The sequence below is a fragment of the Notolepis coatsorum genome (genome assembly GCF_963971535.1).
Source record: "Notolepis coatsorum genome assembly, chromosome: 16".
Taxonomy (NCBI): domain Eukaryota; kingdom Metazoa; phylum Chordata; class Actinopteri; order Aulopiformes; family Paralepididae; genus Notolepis; species Notolepis coatsorum.
Genome location: NC_140180.1, coordinates 1537214 through 1563909, shown reverse-complemented (window position 1 = coordinate 1563909; position 26696 = coordinate 1537214). Strand labels below are relative to the sequence as shown.

Sequence of the window (26696 nt, the reverse complement as noted above, 5' to 3'; positions counted from 1 at the left end):
TCCTCCAATGTACAGTTTCTACGCCAAATGTATATACACTCCTTTTCTGGACACTTTTGTATCACAAACAGTACTGTATTTGCAAATCTGATATGTCATAAATGTATAGATGTAGCAGTACTGTCTATCTGTATGTCATGTATGTCATATATGTTATGATGAATTGAAAATGGGGGACCCTGATGTAAACAAGACGAAAGTCTTTCTCTGGTCTGCATCCCCTTAACAATTGTATGTATTGAGATGTACTGTACTGTACCCATTCTGCAATCTGTTAATAAACTTTTCAATCAATCAATCAAAGACATTAGATTTATATAACCTATATATACTGTACACAGGACCTCAATAACATGTGAGACATTAGATTTATATAACTTATATATATACACTGTACACAGGACCTCAATAACATGTGACTGCAACTTGTTCCTGTTTGCGGACGACTCAGCCCTGCTGGTCTCTGACAAGAACAAATTGCAGGTTGAAAAAACCCTCAGCACGGAACTAGGCAAAATCTGCATATGGCTCGCTGATAACAAACTATCATTACACATGGGCAAAACAGAGTCCATTCTCTTCGGTTCAAATAACAAACTCAGCAAGACCGACGGCTTCTCAGTTACAGTGGGTGACAATATTGTCACAAGGAAAGACGAAATTACCTACCTGGGTTCCATCCTAGAGGCAAATCTTTCCTGTGACAAAATGGCATCCAATGTAATAAAAAAAAGTCAACCAACGAACTAGATTCTTGTACCGGATCTCCTCTCTGATAAACAAGAATACCCTGAAGACTCTGGCAGGAGCACTCATTCAAGGGTACTATGACTATGCGCGCACCTCATGGTACCAAAGCACCTCAAAGGCGCTTAAAACAAAATTACAAACATCACAAAACAAACTGGTCAGACTACTACTTCACCTGAACCCCAGAACCCACCTCACCCCTGCCCACTTTGACAACCTAGGATGGCTTAGAGTAGACGACAGAGTACAGCAACTTGCAATGGGCCTGGTCTTCAAGATACACTATACGACCGGGGTGCCCATGTACATGTCAAAATACTTTCCAAAGGTCAGTGAATACCACAACCACTACACCAGAGGAAGCTCAACAAATCATGTTAAACCCAGATTCGGCTCAAACAAGGGACTAAACACGTTTCGCAATTATGCCACAACAATGTGGAACGCCCTACCCAAAGCTGTAAAGGAATGTGAATCCCTGCCCACATTCAAAACCGCTCTTAAAGAGCACCTACGGGAGGCTGCAATTCGAAACTGGCCACCGTAAATGCCCAAAACCCCCACCACCTCCTAATAGACAGTCTCCTCCCCACCGCATGTATATATTCCCTCCCCGCCGTATGTATATTTCCCTCCCACCCACCCACCCCCTCCTAATGTACAGTCCCCTCCCCATCATATGTATATACTCTGTCAGGATCTAGGGGTAACAGTACTGTATATTTGAATACCGCTTATGTCACAAATGTATCAGTACTAAATACCTATATGTCCCTATGCCATAAATGTCATGTATGTTGTGTATGTCATAAATGTCTATATGAAATGAAAATGGGGGACCCTGATGGAAACAAGACAAACGTCTTTCTCAGGTCTGCATCCCCTTAACAATTGTATGTATTGAGCCGTACTGTATTGTACCCATTCTGCAATCTGTTAAATAAAGTTTTCATTCATTCATTCATTCATGTGAGACATTAGATTTATATAACTTATATATATACACTGTACACAGGACCTCAATAACATTCTATTGACTCATGAACATACATAATTTAATCCCTGACTCATGTTGGTGACCCCTGCACCAGACGAGACAGGAAATGACCCGGTGGTCGCTCTTCTTCTTCTGCAGAAAAGAGCAGGACCTGGACGATGTGATGGACATTGAGCTGGACTCCCCCTCTCTGGACTCCGCCTCCTCCTCCAACGCCAATGTAGCGGGAATGCCGTCTTCCTGGAGGTGAGACTCTACGTGTTTAACTGCTGCTTCTAGAACATGTTCCTTTATTCACCCACAGGCTTAACCCTTTCACTACCACACTACAGAAGGTGAACCTTTCACTACCACACTACAGAAGGTTAACCCTTTCACTACCACACTACAGAAGTTTAACCCTTTCACAACCACACTACAGAAGGTTAACCCTTTCACTACCACACTACAGAAGGTTAACCCTTTCACTACCACACTACAGAAGGTGAACCCTTTCACTACCACAATACAGAAGGTTAACCCTTTCGCGTGTAGCTTAATCCCAGCGGAAGAGTGCAAGAGCGCTTCCGCATTCTTCGCCGCGCATGCGCATGAGGTCCTCGCTTATTTCAGACGCCTCATTCAACACTGTTAATCACAAACTCGAAACTCCGTTAAGCTCCAGAGAGAGAGGCTGAAAACCGCCAGTTCTTGCCCGACGGATGGGAGCCGAATCGCGGATCCGAGTTTTCTGATGAATAGCCCCAAAACATGGAGGTCGCGACTCGCGAACGGCGCAGGCTTCGCTGACCAGAGCTCTCTCAGATTCAAAGTTTTAATTGCAGCTTGGAACATACATGTTTCGGAACCAATGTGTAACTAGATAGTTACAATATAACATTTATATTAATTAACCCAGTTAATGCCTTAAGAGAAAGAGTCTGGTGGTCAATTACTACGGAAATGTTGTGTCTAATAATAACTAATTCCGCGGTCAATAGAAGTCTCTGTGATACTTTCTGAATATGATTTGGGAATGGGCAGGGTTATAATAGAAGAAAGACAGTGTAAACAATATAATTAACTCTGAATATAATAATGACGAAAAATAAACAGGATACACAACAAGGTGCACTACATATAACCTCATCGCATGCACCTTGTTGTGTATCGTGTTTATTTATCGTCATTATTATATTCAGAGTTAATTATATTGTTTGTGTGTGTGCGTGTGTTTATGTGTTTATGTGTGTAGTTCTGGCTCCAGAGAGTCTCCTATCAACGAAGGAGAGATGGAGACTGGTGTCTCTATGTTGCTACGACGACAGGAACAGATCAACTATGGCAAAACCACCTTGGCCTACGGCCGATACATCAAGGAGATCCCCAAGTGAGTCATGGACCACATTACTGCATGAATTAAAGGAAGACTCCAACAATTTGGGGAAATCTACTTTAGGTAGAAGTAGACTAGGAAAGAACGAGCCCTGTTCTACCTGCAGCTCTCTGATCAAAACACAGGATTTGGAGGTGGTTTTAATATACTTAACAATGGTCAATATAGACAATATAATGTTTTTGATTGTATGCTCGTCTGGTCTCTTTGAGGTATCATTTGAAGTGCTGTGTGTCCGTTTTGGTAACGTTAGATGTGACGAGGACAGTTTTCCCGCTGATCTCCCGTATTTCAGAGCAAGTCTCATTCATGATAGTTAACGAGTTTATTGCAACCGTCACTTAAACCGCTGGTTCCCATCGTGTGGTCCCTCAACACATTCCTATTCACAATATAAACATGACGAACGATGGATGCTAAATAATCTCCTCTCTCTCTCTCAGACACCGCCGCCAGCCCGGAGTTCATCCTAGGACTCCTAATAAGTTCAGGAAATGCAGTCGTCATTCGTGGGACGAGCAGATCGAGCTGTGGAAGGTCAATCTCCATGTCTGGGACCCCCCCACTCCTGAGGGAGAGGAGCACGAGAACATGTGAGACATTAAGAGATTTATATAACCTATATATACTGTACACAGGACCTCAATAACATGTGAGACATTAGAGATTTATATAACCTATATATACTGTACACAGGACCTCAATAACATGTGAGACATTAAGAGATTTATATAACCTATATATATATACTGTACTGTACACAGGACCTCAATAACATGTGAGACATTAGAGATTTATATAACCTATATATACTGTACACAGGACCTCAATAACATGTAAGACATTAGATTTATATAACATATATATATATATATATATATATATATATATATATATATATATATATATATACTGTACACAGGACCTCAATAACATTCTATAGACTCATGAACATACATAGACTGCTCCATCTGTACTGTAACTTGCTTTCCTGTAAAAGAACGACTCATGTTAGTGACCCCTGCACCAGACGAGACAGGAAATGACCCGGTGGTCGCTCTTCTTCTTCTTCTGCAGTTTAACAGTCTGTAGTGTGGTTGTGAAAGGGTTAACCCTTTGGTAGTGTGGTAGTGAAAGGGTTAAGAGGTTAAAGAAATTACATTATTAATATAAGTTGTAAAAAATAAAATAATAATAATAATTTGAACCTTGTGGAACATGCTTAGTTATCAGTAAAAATCATCTTGTATCTTCTCCTCTCCTCACTCCAGGATGAATGAAGAGTGTTTGGGAACCCCCAGCAAAATGATGAAGACGGACAACCCAGAGCCGAACACAAAGGGTGCCATCTTGGTTCCATAAAATAGCACACTGGGCACGTAGGGGTGTAATGATGCATCGATTAATCGAAATGCATCGATTCTAATGTGTTAGAATCGATGCATTGATTTGAATGTTAGAAGCGATTATAATCTAAATTAATAATTTTTTATAATTTTTTTTACCTATAGTCCATTCATGCTGAGTGAATCAGTTCCCCCAGCCACATTTGTGTATTCAACATTTTTGGGGGAATTAACTGATAGAAAATGTATAGAAAATTAATCGAATCGTGGTCAAATGAAGAGATTTCATGATGCATTGAATCATTGCCTGAATAATCGTAATCTAATCTAATCGTTGTGAGGTTGCATCGTTACACCCTTACTGGGCAGCCATTTTGGGGTCAACGAGCACTGTATTGGGACAGTAAGCCATGGACACGTCTAATGTAATTTCTATTTTAATGTAAAGTACGAGACCAAATCTCCAGACCTTTTTGATTCTGGGTATGTTCCTATGTAGCCTGTTTATAAAGCGCTCCAGAAGAGACCCTACTGCTTGTCGTCTCACTGTTTTTATTTCATTTGTCCGTCTCACTGGCCATACGAAGACTAAATGTTCCTTGTGGCGGTGGATGCCCACAGCAAACGGCCCGAAGTGGCAATAATGAAATCCACAGCGGCTGAGAGGACCATTTCGTCTCTCAGTAGATGGACACTTTCTTAAAGGTTAACGGAGTTAAACACATTAGATCTGCACCCTACCACCCCCAGCAACCAATGGGTTAGCTGAGAGATTTGTGCAGACTCTGAAACACAGCCTAAAGGCATCACAGGGCCATGGCAGTCTCCATTAACGCCTTCATGGGTTCCTCTTAACCTGCAGGAACACAGCACACCAACCACCAAGGCATCCCCAGCGGAACTGCTCCTTAACGGCTTGAGTGCCAAAAACTACTGGGTCGTTTTTCCTTTTTCGCTTTTAACACTTTGAGTGCCGGCTATTAGACAAAGCCGCTTGTTGCGACGCCACCAATAGATATATACTGTAGGGATCCGTCACCTTGTTTGTAGAGCTATAACTATATTCTATATTATAGCTATGGATACAATACCATCGTCATTTGACAGGAAGAACCTTCCGTTCAAGATGCAAAAAAGGAAAAAAATGTCCATCCATACGTTCCCGTTTTTATACCGTGGTGAATATGAGTGTTATTTTGGAATGATCCAGGCTAATTCCTGGGAGGCTGGTTATAACCCACAACGTGTATTATACTAAATCCATTGGCGTTTCATCCCTACACACGCTACAATTAAAAAATCAAATGCATATGATAGGTATTATGTTTCATCATGAATGCATGAAAGGGGGGGGGGGAGTTGTTTTTTTGATGCTTTGATCGCCATCAATGGCATACGTTGTGGACTAACGTTACACAAACACGGTCGGATCGCATTGAAAACATGCTTGGATCAACGCAAGATTGATATCATATACCCCTTACCTTGATTAGGATGTACCCCAAAAAGAATATTCCAATTATCTGATCGCCATTCCAAGTATTGATGTCCATCGTGTCGCCAACATAATTCACCACACATCATGGATCGGGAGTATTTGATTCTTCTCAATCCGAGCGTTATAACCGCTCGTCTTGCCCGGAGAAAAATAGCCGACCCGGACCCATAGTCGATGCACAGCCGAAGATACAAGTTTCACAGGGTGCTCGATACCGCCGCCTGGGAGGATCTGGCCGGTACTGCACCTTCGGAGTCCCAGGTATGCCTTTTACAGGCAACATACATTGAATAGGGCAGGAGTGGCCAACCAGTCAGAGACTAAGAGCCACAAAAATGACTGTGGTACCACAAAGAGCCACACCATATACCAGCGTTTCTCAACCTTTTTTTTCAGTCACGGAACCCTTCATGTGTTTATATGTCTCACTCTCTGGCCTCTGAAGTTGCTAATGTCTTTTTAATTTGGGCCTCACAGGGTTAACCTCTTAATTAATTTTGAGTTAATTTTCATAACGTGATAATTTGCTGTGTAATTAATTAATCTAATTAATGCGATAAACTGACAGCCCTAATTATTATTCATTATGAGTGATTGATATAGTTGATTGTTACTATTGATTATGATGATTGTTGTTATTATTATTACATAAATGGTAAATGGTACCGGGTTGGGATGGGATCCCGCCTGAGTTTTACTTGGCATTCTGGGACCAGTTGGGCTCATTGCTGTTCGAGATGATTCAACATGCTATTGAACGGGGGATTCTCGAGAGACGTTAGCATGGCCTTGATCTCCTTGTTACTTAAAAAAGACAAGGACCCTAATGACTGCGGCAGTTATAGGCCCCTGAGTCTTCTAATGAGTTGGCCAAAGCAGTGCAACTACTGGCTGACATCCCCATAGTTGAACATTTTAAGTACTTGGGCATAGAGATTTTTTATTTATTTTTATTTAACCTTTATTTATCCAGGCAAGCAATTAAGAACAAATTCGGGGTGGGTCAAAACTGGTCAGACTTCTACTTGACCTTACCCCTAGAACCCACCTCACCCCTGCCCACTTTGACTACCTAGGATGGCTTAGACGACAGAGTACAGCAACTTGCAATGGGCCTGGTCTACAAGATACACTACACGACCAAGGTACCCATGTACATGTCAAAATACTTCCCAAAGGTCAGTGAATACCACGACCACAACACCAGAGGGAGCTCCACAAATCATGTTAAACCCAGATTCGGCTCAAACAAGGGACTAAACACACTTCGCAATTATGCCACATCAATGTGGAACGCCCTACCCAAAGCTGTAAAGGAATGTGAATCACTACCCACTTTCAAAAACACTCTTAAAGAACACCTACGGGAGACTGCAATTCGAAACTGGCCCCTGCAAATGTCCTAACCCAACCCCCTCCAATGTACAGTAAATGACCAAGTATGGCTTTGTCAATATTCCAATGTACAGTGTACAGTGTCCCCCACCCAACCCCCACCCACCTCCAATGTACAGTTATCCCCCACCCACCCCACCTACCCAACCTCCTCCAATGTACAGTTTCTATGTCAAATGTATATACTCTTTTTTTCTGGACTCTTTTTGTATCACAAACAGTAGGGAAGAGTTGGGTGAGAAGTGCCAATTCTTACTTCAAATCTGGTATGTCATAAATGTATAGATGTAGCAGTACTGACTATCTGTATGTCATGTATGTCATATATGTCCAGATGAATTGAAAATGGGGGACCCTGATGTAAACAAGACGAAAGTCTTTCTCTGGTCTGCATCCCCTTAACAATTGTGTGTATTGAGCTGTACTGTATTGTACCCATTCTGCAATCTGTTAATAAAGTTTTCAATCAATCAATCAATCAATACTTAAAGTGCCTTTAAAGCAAGATGATTACAGTAAGGCCCCCAACTAATATATGTGCATATAGTTTAGGATGTTGTGCATCCCTGGGGACAATCACTTTGGATCTTAAAAAAACTGTTTCAGAAATATAGCTTTAGAAAAAAAAGTGGTTTTGTGGCACAACTGCCCCCGGTGCGGGGTAAGTTGTGCCATTAGAGAGAATAATACACTGGGGTCAATTGTGCCATTGATAAGTAAAACAGATCATTTTAATCTCAAAAGCGGTAAAAGCATCCTGCAGATCTTCATCTCCTTTCCAACCTGATGTATAGTCTTCCCCTGTTGCACCTCTTTCACTGCTCTTTCCAACTTCTCAAGAGGAGTTGAAACCCTGTCTGTCTTCCGTTTGTATATCTGCGTGGCATGATGGATTTTGGTCTAAAATTAAGAATATCACATCGTTTTAGTGATCAAATGTAAGAATGCAATGTACAATAACAATAAAATACAATAAAGTAATATATATAGTTAATAATTATAAGTTGGGGCAACTTAACAAAGAGAATATCTGGCACAACTTAACCCAGACCCTTTGGCACAAATCACCCCAAGCCTACCATTTTGAAAAAAATGCATCCCCCAGCTGTTTTGAGCTAGCATCATGCTAACTGTATAGACTCATGGTGTAGCTTACTAAAGCACTAAAACATGTGTGAACTGTTTTCAAAGTTGTCTATAATTGTTCAAACACAGCAATAAAAAAAACTTTGGAGGGCAAAACCATGTTTTTTTTACTTAAATGTGCTTAAATGTGTCTCCCTTCTTTGCAGGTTGAGTGAAATGGATGCCTCTTCAAGAATATGTTGTCACATGACCAACTTCTTCTATGTGTAGACACCTGAATATGTCTGACAATGATTCAATGTGTCTAACGCTAATTCTTTGCATTCCCTGTGTCCGCGAGGACGTTGTGTTACCGGCTGACCGATCTTGATCCTCCCTACCCTAACCTTGACACTTAACTTGCTACCTCTCTTGACGGGTCCCGATCCTAACATTGACACTTCATAGTGGGACAGGATACAGGTGCCGCCAGAGGGAGCTGGTGGTTACGTTGGGCAGGGAGACACAGGTGAAGAAGGATGGGCTCAGAGCGCGGTGCCGAGGGAGGGGCTTCCTCTTCATCGTTTTCCACAGAGAGAGGAGGACGCACGGAGCTGGAGCTCCGGAGATTCACCACGCGAGAGATAAACCCAGTTACGAAGCGGGTTATTAAAGAGACATCGTGGATGAATGAGCATTGTGGATGAATGAGCCTTGTGGAGTACGCGATAGCTTAGCGTTTGGTTAATGCGGAAGAGACATTGTGAATTAACCAGCAGACGAGCGACTGCCGAAGACCAGGTGGTAGATATTGTCCACCTTGCGTTAGCGGTGTATATGCGTTATGACAGGGGGTTCACCACGACCCACAGCTTAGCTTCAGTTAGGCTAGCACCACAGTTTAGCCCGCGTGTCGGCCCACCCCTTCAGCCCAGCAGCGGACGTCACTACACTGCACGCTCCTCCAGCCCCTCCGAGCCGTTACCCCAGCAGTCACCTGCCCAGCGTCTACCCAGCCCTGCTGCCTTATCGCGGGATCTCCCGACGGCCATCTTACCACCCGGACGGTTGGTGGTGAGAGCAGGCCCGCCATTTGGATAAGTACAGTGGCGCTCCGAGTGCTGAAACTTTATCGGTAGACATTTTCTCTGTGTGGCGCGGGCTCTCTAAGGGCGAAGATAAACGGTGCTTTGAACTGACGCTGGCAGCAGTGTCTAGGGGCGCCCCGACCATTTATTATTTTGGGGAAAAGCCGGCTATAGATAGGATTTTTTATTTGATAACGTGGGCCCACTGTCAATCTGGTTTGAGTGTAATAATAATGTGTGTTTTCTTATAAAAAATCCCATTGAACTCCTTTACTCCTTTCCCTTTTTCCCTCCACCTACGGAGACGCGGAGCAGTAGATAACCCTTAAAGGGAAGAGGTTATTACTGTGTCTAGCCCAGTGTGGGGATAACTTGAGTCTGTAGTACAGAGCGAGAGCACTAGGTGCCCAGTGTGGAAATAGCCTTTATAGGTGTGTGTGATAATTTGTAACGTGAAACAGACTTCAGTAAAGGAGACGTAAATGGGAGCACGGTGTGTGTCTTTAATGTGCATTCTGTCTAACCCTTTTCTTTCCGTGTAATGCTCATTATAGTTTAACCCTTGTCCCACCCCCTGCCTATAGTCATTGTGAAAGGTCTCCACTCATCATTGAGGAAGGGTACTGCTTTGGGGAGCGAATATATCATCCATCTTTACTGCCATCGGGTGTGGGAGGGCCCAGGAAGTAGTGGGGGAAGTGTGGGTGTGTGGGGAGCTACTGCTGATCGCCCAGGAGGGCAAGAAGGACCAGCGTACCATTCATAGGTCAGTGAATCCTAGGCCCCATCCACTCCTGCTGCTCGACCTCCACTTCAACATTCCTGGCCTATAGTCTGGGACCCAGCTGGACCCAGCTCTGCTGCGTTCTCGCTACCAGGTGGCCGTGTACAACCACTCTCATAAAGCAGGGATAATCCACCCTGCTACATATGGTTTTCTAGATAACAGGGGTGGCACTCCTTGCCCCTTGGCACTAATTACCCCACTCTCCCCTACTGTATTTGCAAATCTGGTATGTCATAAATGTATAGATGTAGCAGTACTGTCTATCTGTATGTCGTGTGTGTCATATATGTTATGATGAATTGAAAATGGGGGACCCTGATGTAAACAAGACGAAAGTCTTTCTCTGGTCTGCATCCCCTTAACAATTGTATGTATTGAGCTGTACTGTACTGTACCCATTCTGCAATCTGTTAATAAAGTTTTCAATCAATCAATCAACGTTAGCTAGCTAGCTTGGTATCAGCTTGCCGTGACGTGTATTAGGCGACAGCGCTGAACGACAGGCGTTCTACTGCCTTTACTGGTAAGTGTAGTTCTTTTTTTTTATCCACTTTTTCTCCCATTTTCTATATTTTCTTCCATCCCAATTTTGGCCAATCAGAGAAAAGCTGAACACAAGTTGGTTGCCTTTAATATTCACACGTCCAGACCAGAGAAAGACTTTCGTCTTGTTTACATCAGGGTCCCCCATTTTCAATTCATCAGGTGTATAAGTAGGTATATATAAGGATCATAGTTCACACAGTATGGGTAACAGAGCCTAGAGTATAGGCAACAGAGTGCCATATTTATATTTACTGCATATATATCCATGTCTGAATATACCTGCATATAATCCTTATATATATATACCTACTTATACACCTGCATATAACCCATATAACTCTGTATGTGATAGCATGTAACGATGCCAGAGTTCTGTATGTACTGGGGTTTATTGGGGATTTTGTTTGTGGTGCCACATAGAGGATCTTTATTTATTTATCCTTTATTTATCCAGGAATGTCCCATTGAGAATGAGATACAAGATCTCCTCTACCAGGGAGTCCTGACCAACACGGCACACAGGATACTCTTGCAAACATAATTTGTGTTGTAGTTATATGTTCGTTAAAATGCGTTATTGCTTTTAATGTGCAAAATAAATCAACAACATTTGACTACTGCACACTTGCACAAAACCGTGCCTTTATTTTGTAAGAAAGCCCGACCGGAAGGTTTGTTGTCGCTTGCTGTCTCCGGCGGAAGTGCAGTTCAGTTTGGACCTAACTCCATTCTTCACAGCCCGGCTGCTCGGTGTCGTTACTCGGTTCATTGATCAAGTGGATGTTTCCAGATCCATGTTTCTGCAAACCAGCAGCTGTGGAGGGACCTCGTCCTCTCGTCGTCCTTAACACCAGGTGAGTTGATGTCACGTCAACAGACAGGAGGATAAAACAGGAAACTCACGATGAATTGAAAATGGGGGACCCTGATGTAAACAAGACGAAAGTCTTTCTCTGGTCTGCATCCCCTTAACAAGTGTGTGTATTGAGCCGTACTGTATTGTACCCATTCTGCAATCTGGTAATAACATGTTCAATCAATCAATCAATCAATCAATCAACGTTTTAGTTTAGCTTTCTCCGTGTACAGTAAATGACCAAGTATGGTTTTGTCAATATTCCAATGTACAGTTTTGCTTGTACAGTTGTACAGTGTCCCCCACCCCCCCCCTCCTACCCACCTTTGATTATATGCACTTTTACTGTAAATTGTGCCTCTATGCATTATCTACTATGATATGCACTTTAGGGGATGTTGATATCAACTTTAGCATTTGTCCTTTTATACTGTCTGTGTTTACATATTTTTTCTGTACTGTTTCTACTCTGCTCCTGTATTGGATTAGTTGTAGACACACAGTGTTTGCTCTGTACCTGTATATTCCAATGTGGATTCGTCCATACATGGCAAATACAATCTCTGACTCTCTCTCTCTACTGTAGATTGCTGTATATTTTTACTGTATATTTTATATTAGATTTTATATTAGAATGTATAACATAGGAAATGTAAATCCTATACCGTATTTATTTATTTATTTTATTCTTAGGTGTAACGGATGTTCTGTCCGTGTTCTCCTGCGTTGTGTTCTGGTTGTCATGCGAAGTGAGGAGTCAGCACACATGGACACTGTTCAGCCTTTTATTTGGTGATCTGCAATGGAGTCACCAACCTGCATGAAACGGGTGGTCAATGCCACAAAAGGAACAGCGTCACAATACATTCACTCGTCAAGTCTCTCACATGGAATGCTGGTTTCAGACTGATAAACAATTATATTTGCACAACAAATCACATATCAAGGCACATACCTGCATGAAACGGGTGGTCAATGCCACAAAAGGAACAGCGTCACAATACATTCACTCGTCAAGTCTGTTGACAAAGAACAACCAATTGACTATATTGCACGGTGAAATACACAGACTAAAACCTTCAATTGTGCATATAATATAACCACACCGTTCGTCACAACACTATCGAGTCATTATTATCTAATTACATTCAATTCTCATACAAAATATATACACAACAGTGTGAAACACAATAATACTGCGCGCTACAGTAATCAACACATACCTCTCACATGGAATGCTGGTTTCAGACTGAACCCAAACCGGAAGGCTGCTCCTAACACGCGCGAATACCTGACCCGGAAGTGCTACACTCTTGAACGTGAACTTTCCAAGTTACGTTCAAATAAAAGTGCCTTTGGTATAAAGAAATAATAAATAATAATAACCACTTGTAAACATTTGTAAACAGGATTTGATAACATTTCAATCCTTAATAAAATAATAAACAATAGTAACCCTTGGAGACATTTATAACAGGATTTGGTGACATTTCAAACCCCAATAATAATAATAAACAATGTCCAATTGACCTGGTTACATTCACCCCTCCTGAAATTTCACCAACATCCTGTGTCAGCAGAGCAAGGGGGACATACAAAGAGAAAAAAAATATAGGTAGTCTACCACTAACCTAGACCTGGCACCAGAGAAAAAGGACCTAGTCCCCCATTCGACTCAAAAGTCACCCCCAAAAGAGGTTCAGAGAATAAAAAAATTGATCAGATCTCAAAATTCCCTTAGATCAATATGACGCCTGATACGCCACACAACTCATGGCCCTCAAAGCTGTCTGATAGACACCTACTCAACCCAGCAATACAAAAAAAAATGGCTTTGGTGAACCCTAACCTCCACCTCAACTCAACCAGTCACCCCTCTCAGAAATGGCATCTGAACCATAGATTCTATCAACCTGTTCACTGATCTCACTACTCTCCCTGTACGTGTCCTAACCCGACCATCATTCCCTACGTGAGGGTGTAAATCAGTGGGAACCGCAACACCCATGTCAGGTGAGTGCGAAACCCCTGCACCTGAATCAGTGTGAGCTGTGACAACTATGTCAGGTGAGTGAGAAGCATCTGCCTCTGAATCGGTGTGAGCTATAGCAACTATGTCAGGTGAGTGAGAAACCTCTGTGTGCTGTGCCTGTGTGTCAGGTGTACATTGAGCAATGGCCCCTGCAGGACTGGCCACTGGGCTAACCTGATCTATCCCATCTGTCACAGCCAACACAGAATCAAAAGAGTCTGTAAGTGACGAGACCACAGGCCCCTCTACCTCCACAGAGTCGGTCAGGTCATGTGCAACACCGCCCTCAGACCAAACTCCAGATACAGGATCCATACCGTCACTACTATCACAGTCCCCCTCATCGGACTCTCCGTCATCAAACGCCTGACCAATCTCACTGGCGTCCTCCCTCTGCTCTAGCTCAGGAAATGGCAAGAAGTTGACCTCCAGCAAACGGTTCCTGTGCACTACCCTTGTGCGCCCCCCTACATCCTGAATCCTATAGACATGGATACTGGGATTGACACCAACAACTGTATACACTCCATCCTCCCATTTGTCAGCCAACTTCCGTTTTCCCCGCTCTCCCTGATTTGCTACCAGAACCCGATCCCCCACAGACAGGTGTGTACCCTTGACACGCTTGTTGTACTGTCGGGTTTGGTGCTGTTGCTCAACAGTGGAGTGCTTCTGAGCGATCTCCATGGCACTCTTCAGACACGAAAGCAGGGAGCCAGCATAGGAATCGTAATCTACAACTCCAGGGTCATTCAGGACCTGCCTGAACATGACATCCACTGGTAGTCTAGGGACGCGGCCAAACATCAAAAAGAAAGGCGCGTAACCCGTAGTCTCATGAACAGTGGCATTGTACGCAAACGTGAGTGTCTGGACCTGCTGCGGCCACTGGTGCTTCTTCCGAAGCGGGAGAGAGCGGAGCATGTTACCCAGAGTGCGGTTAAAGCGCTCTGTCCCACCGTTACCCATGGGGTGATAGGCCGTTGTGTGGGATTTGGCCACTCCCGCCAACCTGAGGAGCTCAGCAATCAATTTGCTCTCAAAATTGGCACCTTGATCTGCGTGTATTCTCTCAGGGAACCCGTACACACAACTCGTTGTCCCAGAGCTTCCTGGCAACTTGTTTCGCCGTCTGATTAGCGCATGGGAACGCGTGCGCCAACTTGGTGAAATGGTCAGTCACCACCAACACGTCCACTGACCGCTGATTGCTGTCCTCAGCGGACCAGAAATCCATACACACTAACTGCATCGGCGCGGAGCTCTTGATACTTTCAAGGGGCGCACGAGCAGCAGGCTCCGGGGACTTCCCATACACACATCTTTGACAACACTTGACATATGCTCTGACATCCCTCTCCATATCTGGCCAATAAAAACGTTGCCTGGCAAGAGAAAGAGTGCGATCCTGGCCCTGATGACCCGCCAGATCATGGATGCCAGACAATGCCTTGTCCTTCAGACTCAGCGGCAACACATACTGAGTTCTCCTCTGCTTGGACACTTGGTCCCTCGTCACACGGTATAGGACACCATCACGGACCTCCAGCTTGTCCCACTGTTTCAACAGTCTGAGAACCTTCTGGTCAGCGCCGTGCCTCTCCCGTCTAGATGGTCGCTTTCGAACAGCGACAAAGGGCAGCACCCTAGAGATGCATGTGTCCCGTTCCTGACTCAACCGGAGCTCCTCAACTGAAAACATCGGTAAAACATCCTGACCCTCGGACAGATGTTGGATGTTCTGAACCAACCCCAGCGCTCTGGACTCAGCAGCACCAATCCAATCACATTTAGACTGACAGAGGGCTCTGATCTCCTCTGTCCCACAATCCATCCCGAGTAGTGAGCTACTCACCATCTGGGACAGACAACTGGTCCTAAAAACATCTTGCACAGAGTCCCCCTCAACTGCCCCCGCTTCCTGCACAAGAGCCGGGTACGACTCCCTCATTAACCTCTGACTAACATGCTTAGCGAACGGGTCACGACTCAAAGCGTCCGCCACCACATTCTTCTTCCCTGGCAGGTGTCTGAGATCAAAGTCAAAAGCCGCAAGTTTAGACACCCAGCGAATCTCACATGCGTCGAGCTTTGGCTTCGTAAGCAGATAAGTCAACGGGTTATTGTCCGTCCAAACTGTGAATCTCTGACCCTTCAGCCAATGGCTGAATTTCTCGCATATGCTCCATTTCAAGGCCATGAACTCCAGTCTATACGCTGGATACTTACGCTGTGAAGCACTGAGGGTCTTGCTTGCAAAAGCGACAGGCCTGGCCTTAGACTCACCTCGAGGTACCTGCGACAGCACAGCGCCAAGTCCGTCCAATGACGCATCAACTGAGAGGACAAAGGGCTCCTCAAAATCTGGATGGGCGAGCACGACACACTCCAGTAACATTGTTTTCAGCCTGTCGAAAGCTTCCCCACAGACCGATGTCCAGTCGGCCGGGGTGAGCCTACGAAAGCTGCCAGGTGGTTTCTTGTCCTTAGGGGACCTCCCCTTCCTCTTTTGTCCAGCCGTAAGGGCGAACAATGGCTTCGCAACAGCAGAGCAGTTTGGGAGGAAATGCTGGTAATAGAATACCATCCCAAGAAACGACCTGATCCTACGGACAGAGGGTGTGCACCCATCAACTTCCATGAGATCTTGTACTGTCATGTTGGAGATAACCTCCACCTTGGAGGGCTCAACAGACACGCCCCCACCACCGACCACATGGCCCAAGAACCTAACCTCCTGCTGCAGAAGGTGACACTTCTTGGGAGCCAGTTTCAAGTTGTTCTCCCTCAACCTCTGAAACACGGTGTGGAGCCTAGACAGGGCCTCATCTTCTGACGGCGCGAAGACCAGGAGATCATCAAGGTAACACAACAGTTTTGTGAAGTTCATGTCCCCAAAGATTCCAGTCATCATTCTCATAAAGGCTGCAGGGCTATTACATAGACCCTGTGGCATGCGATTGTACTCATGCAACCCGAGGGGGGTTGTGAAAGCCGTGTACTTCTTGTCATCCTCATGCATTGGGATGTTAAAGAAGCCAGAGGTGAGATCCATCGTACTAAAGAGGCAATTGCCCCCAAGCGCGGCAAGACAATCAGACTGGTGTGGCAGGGGGTGAGCGTCCTTCAAGGTGCGCGCATTCAGCCATCTGAAATCAGTGCAGATACGAACCCCCCCGTCCTTTTTCCAGACCATTACAAGAGGTGAAGCGTACTCACTCGAGGACTTCCTGATAATCCCCTTTTCCTCCATATCAGTAAGAACCTGTCTCAGCTTCTGATAGTGAGCCCGGTTAACCCTCCTGTAGGGCAATCGAAAGGGGCGCTCATCCACAAGACGGATGCGATGAGTGTATCCCTTGACCTCACCACAGTCTAACGAGTCCTTGGAAAAGATGTCGCTATATTCAATTATCAACTGCTCAAGCTGAGACTTGCAGGCTTCACTGATCTGGCAAGAACTGATGTCAATGTCACCGAGCCCGAGCTCTGACAAACTCCTAGCCGGCGAGGCCGAAGGACCGGCACAACCAGGGGCGTCAGGCTCTCGCCTTTCCGAAACTGCCTGCAGTCCCTGAAAAGCATCTAAGTCCTCAATCGCCAAACACACTGAAACATCAGCCAACTTGCAATTCCTTTTTAGTGTGATAGGTTTGTCAGACGGATTGACAACAGTCATGGGCACCCACCTATCTCCCCAGAGTGGTGTAACGAGCCGACCCACAAGAACACCTCGTGGCATAGCCTTGGAGTCTGTTGGCTCCACGATTACAGTGCTCCCAGGTGACATAGGCACCTTAGCGGGGAGTCTGCCCCAGACTAAGTGCTCGTGTCTCGGTAGGAGCGTCACGGCCTGGGTGAGCTTCACAGTACCAATTTTCTCTGGAACCGTACCGCCCCTCCAGCGCTCCACGTTAGTAAACATGGACAGAAACTGCTCCACTTCCGGACTTGACTGAGGCTCTGGTCTCGATGCGAGATCCCAGTACTCACTACCACCCTTCAGGACGTGGGTAACATGTTTAAGGACATTCGTGCCAACTATCAGGTCATCATGTTGACCGGGCACGACCAAAGTGGGTACAGTAAAGGAGACCCCATAAAGCTGCATGTCTAAATCATAAAACCCATCAGGCCTCGTCTCCAGACCACCACAGCCAATCAAAACAATATTTTCTTCAGGCTGCTGCTTCCCAGGTAAAACACCACCAGAGCGGAGCTTCTCCACTGCATATTCACTGATACTGCACGACATAGAGCCAGTATCCAACATGCCTCTAAGCTGAACACTCTGGTTGACAAGGACTGAAGCATAAAACAGGTCACTGAAAGCTTGAATCTTTTGAGTTGCTTGAATGATCGTACGAGAACCCTTAGGTGCTTTGGCACACTTGTCTTCATACAAGTGAGCAAGATCAGATACATCAGTGAGGGATTCATCCATACCACCCACACCACCCCTCTCTAGGTGTGAGTTTAGTCGTTTAAAGGACGAGACTGACCACCAGTGCTGTCACCGGGCGGAGTCTGCCGCTGGTTGTGCTGCTGAGGACAATCCCTCTTCCAATGACCGGGAGACAAACATGCTAGACACCTGTTCTCCCCTCTGCAGTGGGAAAGAGTGGAATGGTCAGGAGAGTTACAAACTCTGCACAACCGGCGCTGTATGTCAGGCACCCGAGCTGTGGCACTGGCTGGCACCTGAGTCTGCACTGTAACTAGGCGGTCTAACAAACCCACTAGACTCCTCATGTAGTCATGGCCACCTCCGGAACCATCTGTGGGTGCTGGGGACGGTGCCGGAAACACCGAGGCTGTTGCACTCAATACTGGTGCGTCACTGACTATAGGCACATGACACTGGGAACGAACCCTGCGCTCTACCGTACCTAATTCAAACTGTCCACCTGCAGCAGTTCGAGACTTCCTGTCCTGCATGTGCTCATCGAGTCTCTCCTGGATCTCGCAAGCAGACCATTGCCCAGCAGACTTGAACTTAAAAACATTAGCCAATGACTGATCAGGGCAGTGTTTGATAAACATCATGCTGACCTCGTGACTCGGGTCCTCGATACTACGGCCTTGCCTTCTCAAACACTCATCAGCTACTTCTACTGTCCTATTTAACCTGATCCAAAACTCCATAGCATCTTCACCAGGCTTTGGTAGTGTACTATAAAAGTCCGCCAGGGGCATGCTCGAGTATGAGAGTTCACTAAAATGTTGTTTTAGTATGTCAAAAATCATGTGAGGGTTCCTTGTGTGGTCAATAGACTTGTTGTTACGCAACTTTATCCTTACCACATCCCCTGCTTTACCCATGAGCTTAGATAGAATCTCCTGTGATTGCTCACCAACTGGAGTGGCTCGTTTCCTCATGTATGAGGTAACCAAATTCTCCCACTCATAAACAGTGAATTTGTCTGAATTATCACCCCTGAATATAGGGGGCTCTCTGGCGTCTGAGTGCACGACTATTCTGTGTGGCACTGTCACCTCTGAGGGACGCTCAATAGACCTAATGGTGTCTGTGCTCCTGCTAAACTGCAACTTAGCTGTGATGGACTCGCCAATCTTTTCTGCCAGCTGTGTGATGAGCGCACTTAACTCTGGCTGTTCACCCGTTAGTCGCTCACTAACTGGTGATTGACTTGGCCCAGCACGGTCCACATACTCTAACCCTGGCTGTTCACCTGTTAGTCGCTCACTAACTGGTGATTGACTTGGCCTGGCACGGTCCACATACTCTAACCCTGGCCTTTCACCTGTTAGCCGCCCATCAACTGGGGGTAGACTTGGCCTGGCACGATTCACGTACCTCGTGGAGGTAAACTGTGGAGTGTCAAATGTCACTGGATCTGGTCCTGTTGCTTCCGTCTCTGAGAGCCGGTTGTAAAATCCCCCCTCCCCAATCAATTCAATATCAACTACTACATCTGTATTCCCCCCTTCTGCCATTGTCCTACTCTCACCCTTAGGTGTTCTGACTCAACGGAAGAAGAAAAAAAATTAAATAACCTGTTCAGGTATTTTAAATATGGAAAAAAAATTGAATAGGAATGACTTTACATAAGGGGTTAACCAATCAAATAAATAAACCCTTATATATTATATATACAATTAATATCTAAATGTCTTCTGCACATCCACTGACATGCATCCTCATCTTCATGTCTTTCTCTTCTTTAGTTCATTCATTGTCTGTTCACAATTTACAAAACAGTGGCCTGTCCACCTCTCCAGTCACTGTCTGCTGTGACATGTAGGATGAAAAGTTCTTTTCACCGGCCACTAGATGGCAGCGTTTCACCACTGTCTATTGTGACATACCTTCACCTTTGATGAGGCTGTGACTGTGGAGTCACTGTGGCTGTGGTCTACAGTCTGCAGTTCCCCCGGCGAACGATCTGATGTCGATCTCCTTGATTAATTCGGGTCATCGGCTCCAATGTAACGGATGTTCTGTCCGTGTTCTCCTGCGTTGTGTTCTGGTTGTCATGCGAAGTGAGGAGTCAGCACACATGGACACTGTTCAGCCTTTTATTTGGTGATCTGCAATGGAGTCACCAACCTGCATGAAACGGGTGGTCAATGCCACAAAAGGAACAGCGTCACAATACATTCACTCGTCAAGTCTCTCACATGGAATGCTGGTTTCAGACTGATAAACAATTATATTTGCACAACAAATCACATATCAAGGCACATACCTGCATGAAACGGGTGGTCAATGCCACAAAAGGAACAGCGTCACAATACATTCACTCGTCAAGTCTGTTGACAAAGAACAACCAATTGACTATATTGCACGGTGAAATACACCGACTAAAACCTTCAATTGTGCATATAATATAACCACACCGTTCGTCACAACACTATCGAGTCATTATTATCTAATTACATTCAATTCTCATACAAAATATATACACAACAGTGTGAAACACAATAATACTGCGCGCTACAGTAATCAACACATACCTCTCACATGGAATGCTGGTTTCAGACTGAACCCAAACCGGAAGGCTGCTCCTAACACGCGCGAATACCTGACCCGGAAGTGCTACACTCTTGAACGTGAACTTTCCAAGTTACGTTCAAATAAAAGTGCCTTTGGTATAAAGAAATAATAAATAATAATAACCACTTGTAAACATTTGTAAACAGGATTTGATAACATTTCAATCCTTAATAAAATAATAAACAATAGTAACCCTTGGAGACATTTATAACAGGATTTGGTGACATTTCAAACCCCAATAATAATAATAAACAATGTCCAATTGACCTGGTTACATTGGCTTATTTTATTCTTTATTCTTAGGCGTATTTTTTATTCTTATTTGTGACTAATTGTTTTGTAACCTAGATGTTTACTGTGAGCGATTTGTAGTGCCAAATTTCCCTCAGGGTGACTAAAAGTATTTCTATTCTATTCTATAACAACAAGCTGCAAGTTCTCAAATGAACCTAAGCAAAATAGAATTGCTCCACCTGCCGGCCAAATCCTCCCCCCTGACCGACCTCTCCATCACAGTCGAGAATGCAGTTGTGACCATGTCCCCGACCGCCAAGAACCTTGGTGTTGTCCTTGACGACCAGTTGAACTTCTCTGCTCACATCGCAGCGACAACCAGAACCTGCAGATTTGTAGTGCCAAATTTCCCTCAGGGTGATTAAAAGTATTTCTATTCTATTCTATAACAACAAGCTGCAAGTTCTCAAATGCACACAGCATGTTGAGCATAGATCTGAGGAAATGTGCAGCTTCCCAGTGAAGTGTGGCACATCACTCAACCATTAAAACAATTCATGTACAATAAAAATGTTTTTTTTATGTTGCAGTAAAGCGTTGAAAACCCACCCATTCACCAACATCATCTCGGGACAATGAACTCGAGGGGATCTGACAACCGGGTGCTGTATGGAGACAGAGGCACGGCACAATGGGACGACCACCATGACCAGTGGAAAGACAAACAGATTCACGCCGGCGGCGTCTCCAGGGATCCCTACCACGGGTCTGGAGGAGAGGCAGCGAGCGTGAAGAAGGCCAGGGGAGACTGGGAGCTTGACGACTCGAAGAAGGCCAGGGGAGACTGGGAGCTTGACGACTCGAAGAAGGCCAGGGGAGACTGGGAGCGTAACGACTCGAAGAAGGCCAGGGGAGACTGGGAGCTTGACGACTCGACCGAGAGGGGCTACAGAAAAGAGCCACTAGACTGGAGAGGCAGTCATCCCGGAAGCGCTGCAGACGAGGTCGACCGCTACAGAGACTGGGAGTTCCCACATAAACCACCTCCTAGTGATTCCTACAGGCAGCGACCAGAGGAGTTCACACATAAACCACCTCCTAGTGATTCCTACAGGCAGCGACCAGAGGAGTTCACATATAAACCACCTCCTAGTGATTCCTACAGGCAGCGACCAGAAGAGTTCACACATCAACCACTTCCTAGTGATTCCTACAGGCAGCGACCAGAGGAGTTCACACATCAACCACCTCCTAGTGATTCCTACAGGCAGCGACCAGAGGAGTTCACACATCAACCACCTCCTAGTGATTCCTACAGGCAGCGACCAGAGGAGTTCCCACATAAACCACCTCCTAGTGATTCCTACAGGCAGCGACCAGAGGAGTTCACACATAAACCACCTCCTAGTGATTGCTACAGGCAGCGACCAGAGGAGTTCCCACATCAACCACCTCCTAGTGATTCCTACAGGCAGCGACCAGAGGAGTTCCCACATAAACCACCACCTGAATATCGCCAGGACGGAGCTTCTAAAGGCAGGAACCATGATGATTTGTGGGAAAGGACTAGAGGTGAAGGATTTCCTCCAAAGGTTAGTTTATCACTCCATTCACTTGTATTTTTCAGGGTATCTGTGGGGTAATAAAAACGTCTTAAATTCTTAATTCTCAATTTAAGGCCTTAAAATGCATTAAACAGTTTTTTGTGGGGCTACCGCTTGGTGCATCTGGCGAGAGCTTGTATGGAACACAAGATCATTTAAATTGGTGCAGCCGCCAGTTCCGTGTTGCTATGTGTTTTTTTTGCTAGTATGGTCATGAAATTGGTATTCAATTTGGCTCTAAATGGTATTAAAAATGTCTTAAATTGTACTTGTTGAAACCTGCAGATGTTCAGTATCAAGATCAAATAGCCCAATTATTTCATTATCAAAAGTTTTTATTTTTCAATTTTAAACATAAAACAAGGCAACACAATACAGTAATTATAACAAGACCGCACAGTACCACAACGATAATGGCAACAATAACGACATTAGCAATAATAAATACAGAACATAAAAAACAACTTGTACTATTACAGACACCACAAAATACATTTCCTCCCCCACTCCCATCCCAGGACCGACACCCCAACCCCCCTCCGCTGCTAGATAGTGGCCTCCACCTTATCGGCCGCTGCGACCCACAGCTCAATGCTGGCCTGTCCCACCCCAGTTACCTGTGCAGTAGAGATTTCCATATAGAAGACATCCAGTAGTGTCGGAGTCAGAGACCAATTAATCAGTGTGAGTTCTCAGGTTCCTTCCACCTCATAGCTATCAGCTTCTTGGCTGCAGTAACGCCCGCCAGAATGATTCTTTTTTGTTGTATGGATGCTGGTAGTAATGATATATCGTTTAGAAGTAGTGTTGCTGCCGTAAGTGGGATTGTTAGGTTACATATGTTTGAACGTTTAGTTGTTATGGATTTCCAAAAACTAGCTACTGGTGGGCAATACCAAAATGTGCATATAAGTGCCAGTGGCCCTCAGCGAGCACAAAGTGCACCGAGAGTCGGTCACCAGTCCCATAGCAAACCGCTTCCTAGGTGTGAGATACGTCCTATGAATATAATTAAAATATATTTGCTGGTGATTATGGTTGTGAGTATGTTGAATGTAACATTTGTCCAAACATCATCCCAATTCTGGGATGTCCCCTCGTGTTAAGCCCGATAAAAGGGTGTGGGTGCAACGCTTGAGCCCACGGCACGCCATGAGCCTTAAGCGCCGACCTTAGTTGCAAGTAGAGGAAGAATGATTCGCGGTAGATCATAAAACGTTTAGGTCCTGAAACGCTCTAAGGCCATTTATCAAATATATCCTCCAGAGTATGAACTCCCCTCCTCTCCCATTGAGGAATATTAACAGGTTTGTGCCCAACAAGTAGTTGCTGGTTATGAAAAATTGGAGAGTCGAGGTGCCATGGGCATTTGACAGCACAAGACCTCTGAACGTTACGCCATGTTTGAATTACGCAGGAAATGATCGGTCTGTATCGTAATTTTGATATAGGGATATTGGAGTATACTACATCCTGTAGTCTTTGTGGTGAGAGACCGCTGCTGCTTCTAAGGAATGCAGAGATGCTGCAATTTCAGGGTCAAACCAGCTCATCAGGGGACTCTGCGAGAAGGACCAGAAGTACAACTTCAAATCAGGGATTGCCAAGCCCCCATCCTGTTCCCTATGTTGAGACTGAGTGGTAGTTATTTAGACTCTTGGGCATTTGTTATTCCAAATAAATGTAGATATCATAGTTTGTGTCTTGCGCCAGTGGTCTATTGGAGGAGGCAAGGGGGAGCATGGGGCTAACGAAATGTATCCTAGGTACTGGTGGTATGTTCATTTTGATTAGGAAAGCTCGACCATCTGTTTAGATCTTGGTGTATTTTATTATTATGTGCCTGTGAAGTTATATTTAGTTGTCTGATTCAGTGTGGGAAAGATCTCTGCCCAAGTACTTAAAATGTTCAACAGTGGAGGTTTCTCTATGACAACACGTGAAACACAAATTCACTCATAATTCATAATTATTATTAATTTACATATATATATATATATTTTTTTTTGATTATTATTAAAAAAAAAGTATTAGAAATGTTTTCCTCTGTAAAAAAATGCCAGTGAATATTTTTTTTTCAAAAAATGGCCAAAATTGACAGCTCTGAGCAGGCCTGCATTGCAGTAATGGCTGCAGTAAATATTCGTGCAGATGGCTGCACAGGTTGACCCAGGATTAAATAAATAATAAATAATAGCCAATCAAAATAGGCTATTAACGTCATCTAAGCACGGTCTGTGCAGTTAAACTCTTGCCATTGAATGGGGGATTGAATGATTGACAGCCTTGTGATCCAATCAGATAATGGTTTCTCTTCTGCCGTACTGTGGCTCTGCAGCTTGTTTACAAAATAATTTTTATCTCAGTTTAACACTTTGAGTGCCACTCACGAGATTTCTCTGGTTTTTAATAGTGACGTAGAATGCCACTCACGAGATTTCTCGAATTTTTTTTGGAATGGACTCAATGAAAATGAATGGGGGAAAAAATCTGGTACTCCACATTTTCGAGTTCACTGATCCAGCTGGGGTTACCAGAGTTCATTCTGGAGCCTCAGAGCCCCGCGGATCATGGAGTTCTACTGTATCGCGTTGGATCCATACACGTATCGATTTTTTCGAATGGTGATCAGGAATTGGAATATACCAGTTGGATACCATCTGGCATCTGATGTCAGGTAAGGACTCTATGTTATCAGTGGTAGGATAATCAGAGTAAGTTTGATGAAGTTATAAGCTGTTTTGTGAAATGTCTTCTTTCGGTTTCACTGTAAAAGTCCGTGAGGAAATCAACGGAGCGATTATCAGTGCGCGGCCGTAATGTGCTTGCATGCACGTATAATATTGATCATCTAGCGTTTATTTGAAAACGATTCATAAAAAGGCAGACGAATATCAACGTTGTGGAATATTCCACTAAAAGACGATTTTCATAGAATGCTCCAGAATGAGCTGTTTTTTTATATCAAAACGGGGGCTTTTCTAACTGCTCTGAAACGGAAACGACGCAATAAAAAAACAATCTGCCTTCACAGCACTGACTGGAAAATAGTCTTTGATAATGCGATGGGCAGATTAGACACATAGCCATAATTTTAAACATAGATTAGGCGATATTAACGTTAACATTGGCGCCGATGGTGGCATTCAAGCGTTAAACGGAAAACCAGGCGTGGCGCTCAAAGTGTTAAGAAGATAACTTGTTGGAGCTAACGTAGCTAAAGGGCTACCACTGCAGCTATCAGGCCCAGGGTGGAGTGTTTTGTTATTGTTCATGAACTTATTGTGCATCGTTTGATGATATATATATACACCTGCGATAAAAGCTAAACGTGACAACAACAACAACGTCATCGCCTCGCGGGCACTTTGAATTCTCTAGTACTGTAGATAGCGTTGCGTTAGCCTGTATGTTAGCTTGTAGCTCCTGGTTAGCTACTGCGCTAGCCTGTTGGCTAGCCAACGCCCTAGCCTGCATGCTCTGCTTGTTAGCTTGTATGTTAGCTTGTAGCTCCTAATTAGCTACTGCGCCAGCCAACGTGCTAGCCTGCATGCTCTGCTTGTTAGCTTGTATGTTAGCTTGTAGCTCCTGGTTAGCTACTGCGCCAGCCAACATGCTAGCTTGCATGCTCTGCTTGTTAGCTTGTATGTTAGCTTGTAGTTCCTGGTTAGCTACTGCGCCAGCCAACTGTAGGAGGAAGGAGATATTGTCGACTAGCTTGCTTGCTAGCTAATGTTATGTTGTAACGTTATGCAAGTCTTGTGAATGTCTAAACAAACGGCATTGTTTGATTGATTGATTGAAAACTTTATTAATGACGCAATGAAGCATATAGCACTAGTTAGAGGGCAAATTCGGATTCCTCTCGGATTCATTCATTGAGCAGAACTGCAATTCGCTCAGCTGCAGAAACGTTGAGGAGACAATACCCACAGGACTTGGAGGAGAACTTTGTTTCACTGTCTGTCTATTGTCTACACATTTGGAGCAAGGCGCAACAATGGTGAGTAACCGAATAACCGTTCATAAGTGATGCCGCTGTGTGTGTGTGTGTGTGTGTCTGTATACAGTGGCCGCCGAGTCACTGTATACTGTACATGGTCTG

At 44.6% G+C, this 26696-nt stretch overlaps 2 protein-coding genes across 2 annotated transcripts in view; both read left to right on the top strand.

The window, feature by feature from the left end:
• LOC311242598 (uncharacterized protein) overlaps positions 1–4999 on the top strand; it is a 50297-nt gene extending 45298 nt beyond the window's left edge. Inside the window, exons 12-15 of the mRNA XM_084331581.1 lie at positions 1886–1993; positions 2982–3116; positions 3566–3715; positions 4394–4999. Of these exons, the coding sequence (XP_084187707.1) occupies positions 1886–1993; positions 2982–3116; positions 3566–3715; positions 4394–4484 (484 nt within the window). The 3' untranslated portion in view covers positions 4485–4999. The remainder of the gene's footprint in view (positions 1–1885; positions 1994–2981; positions 3117–3565; positions 3716–4393) is intronic.
• A 6566-nt stretch (positions 5000–11565) lies between these two features.
• LOC311242808 (uncharacterized protein) overlaps positions 11566–26696 on the top strand; it is a 64989-nt gene continuing 49858 nt past the window's right edge. The window contains exons 1-2 of the mRNA XM_084331851.1: positions 11566–11701; positions 21578–22579. Coding sequence (XP_084187977.1) covers positions 21623–22579 — 957 coding nt within the window. The 5' untranslated portion in view covers positions 11566–11701; positions 21578–21622. The remainder of the gene's footprint in view (positions 11702–21577; positions 22580–26696) is intronic.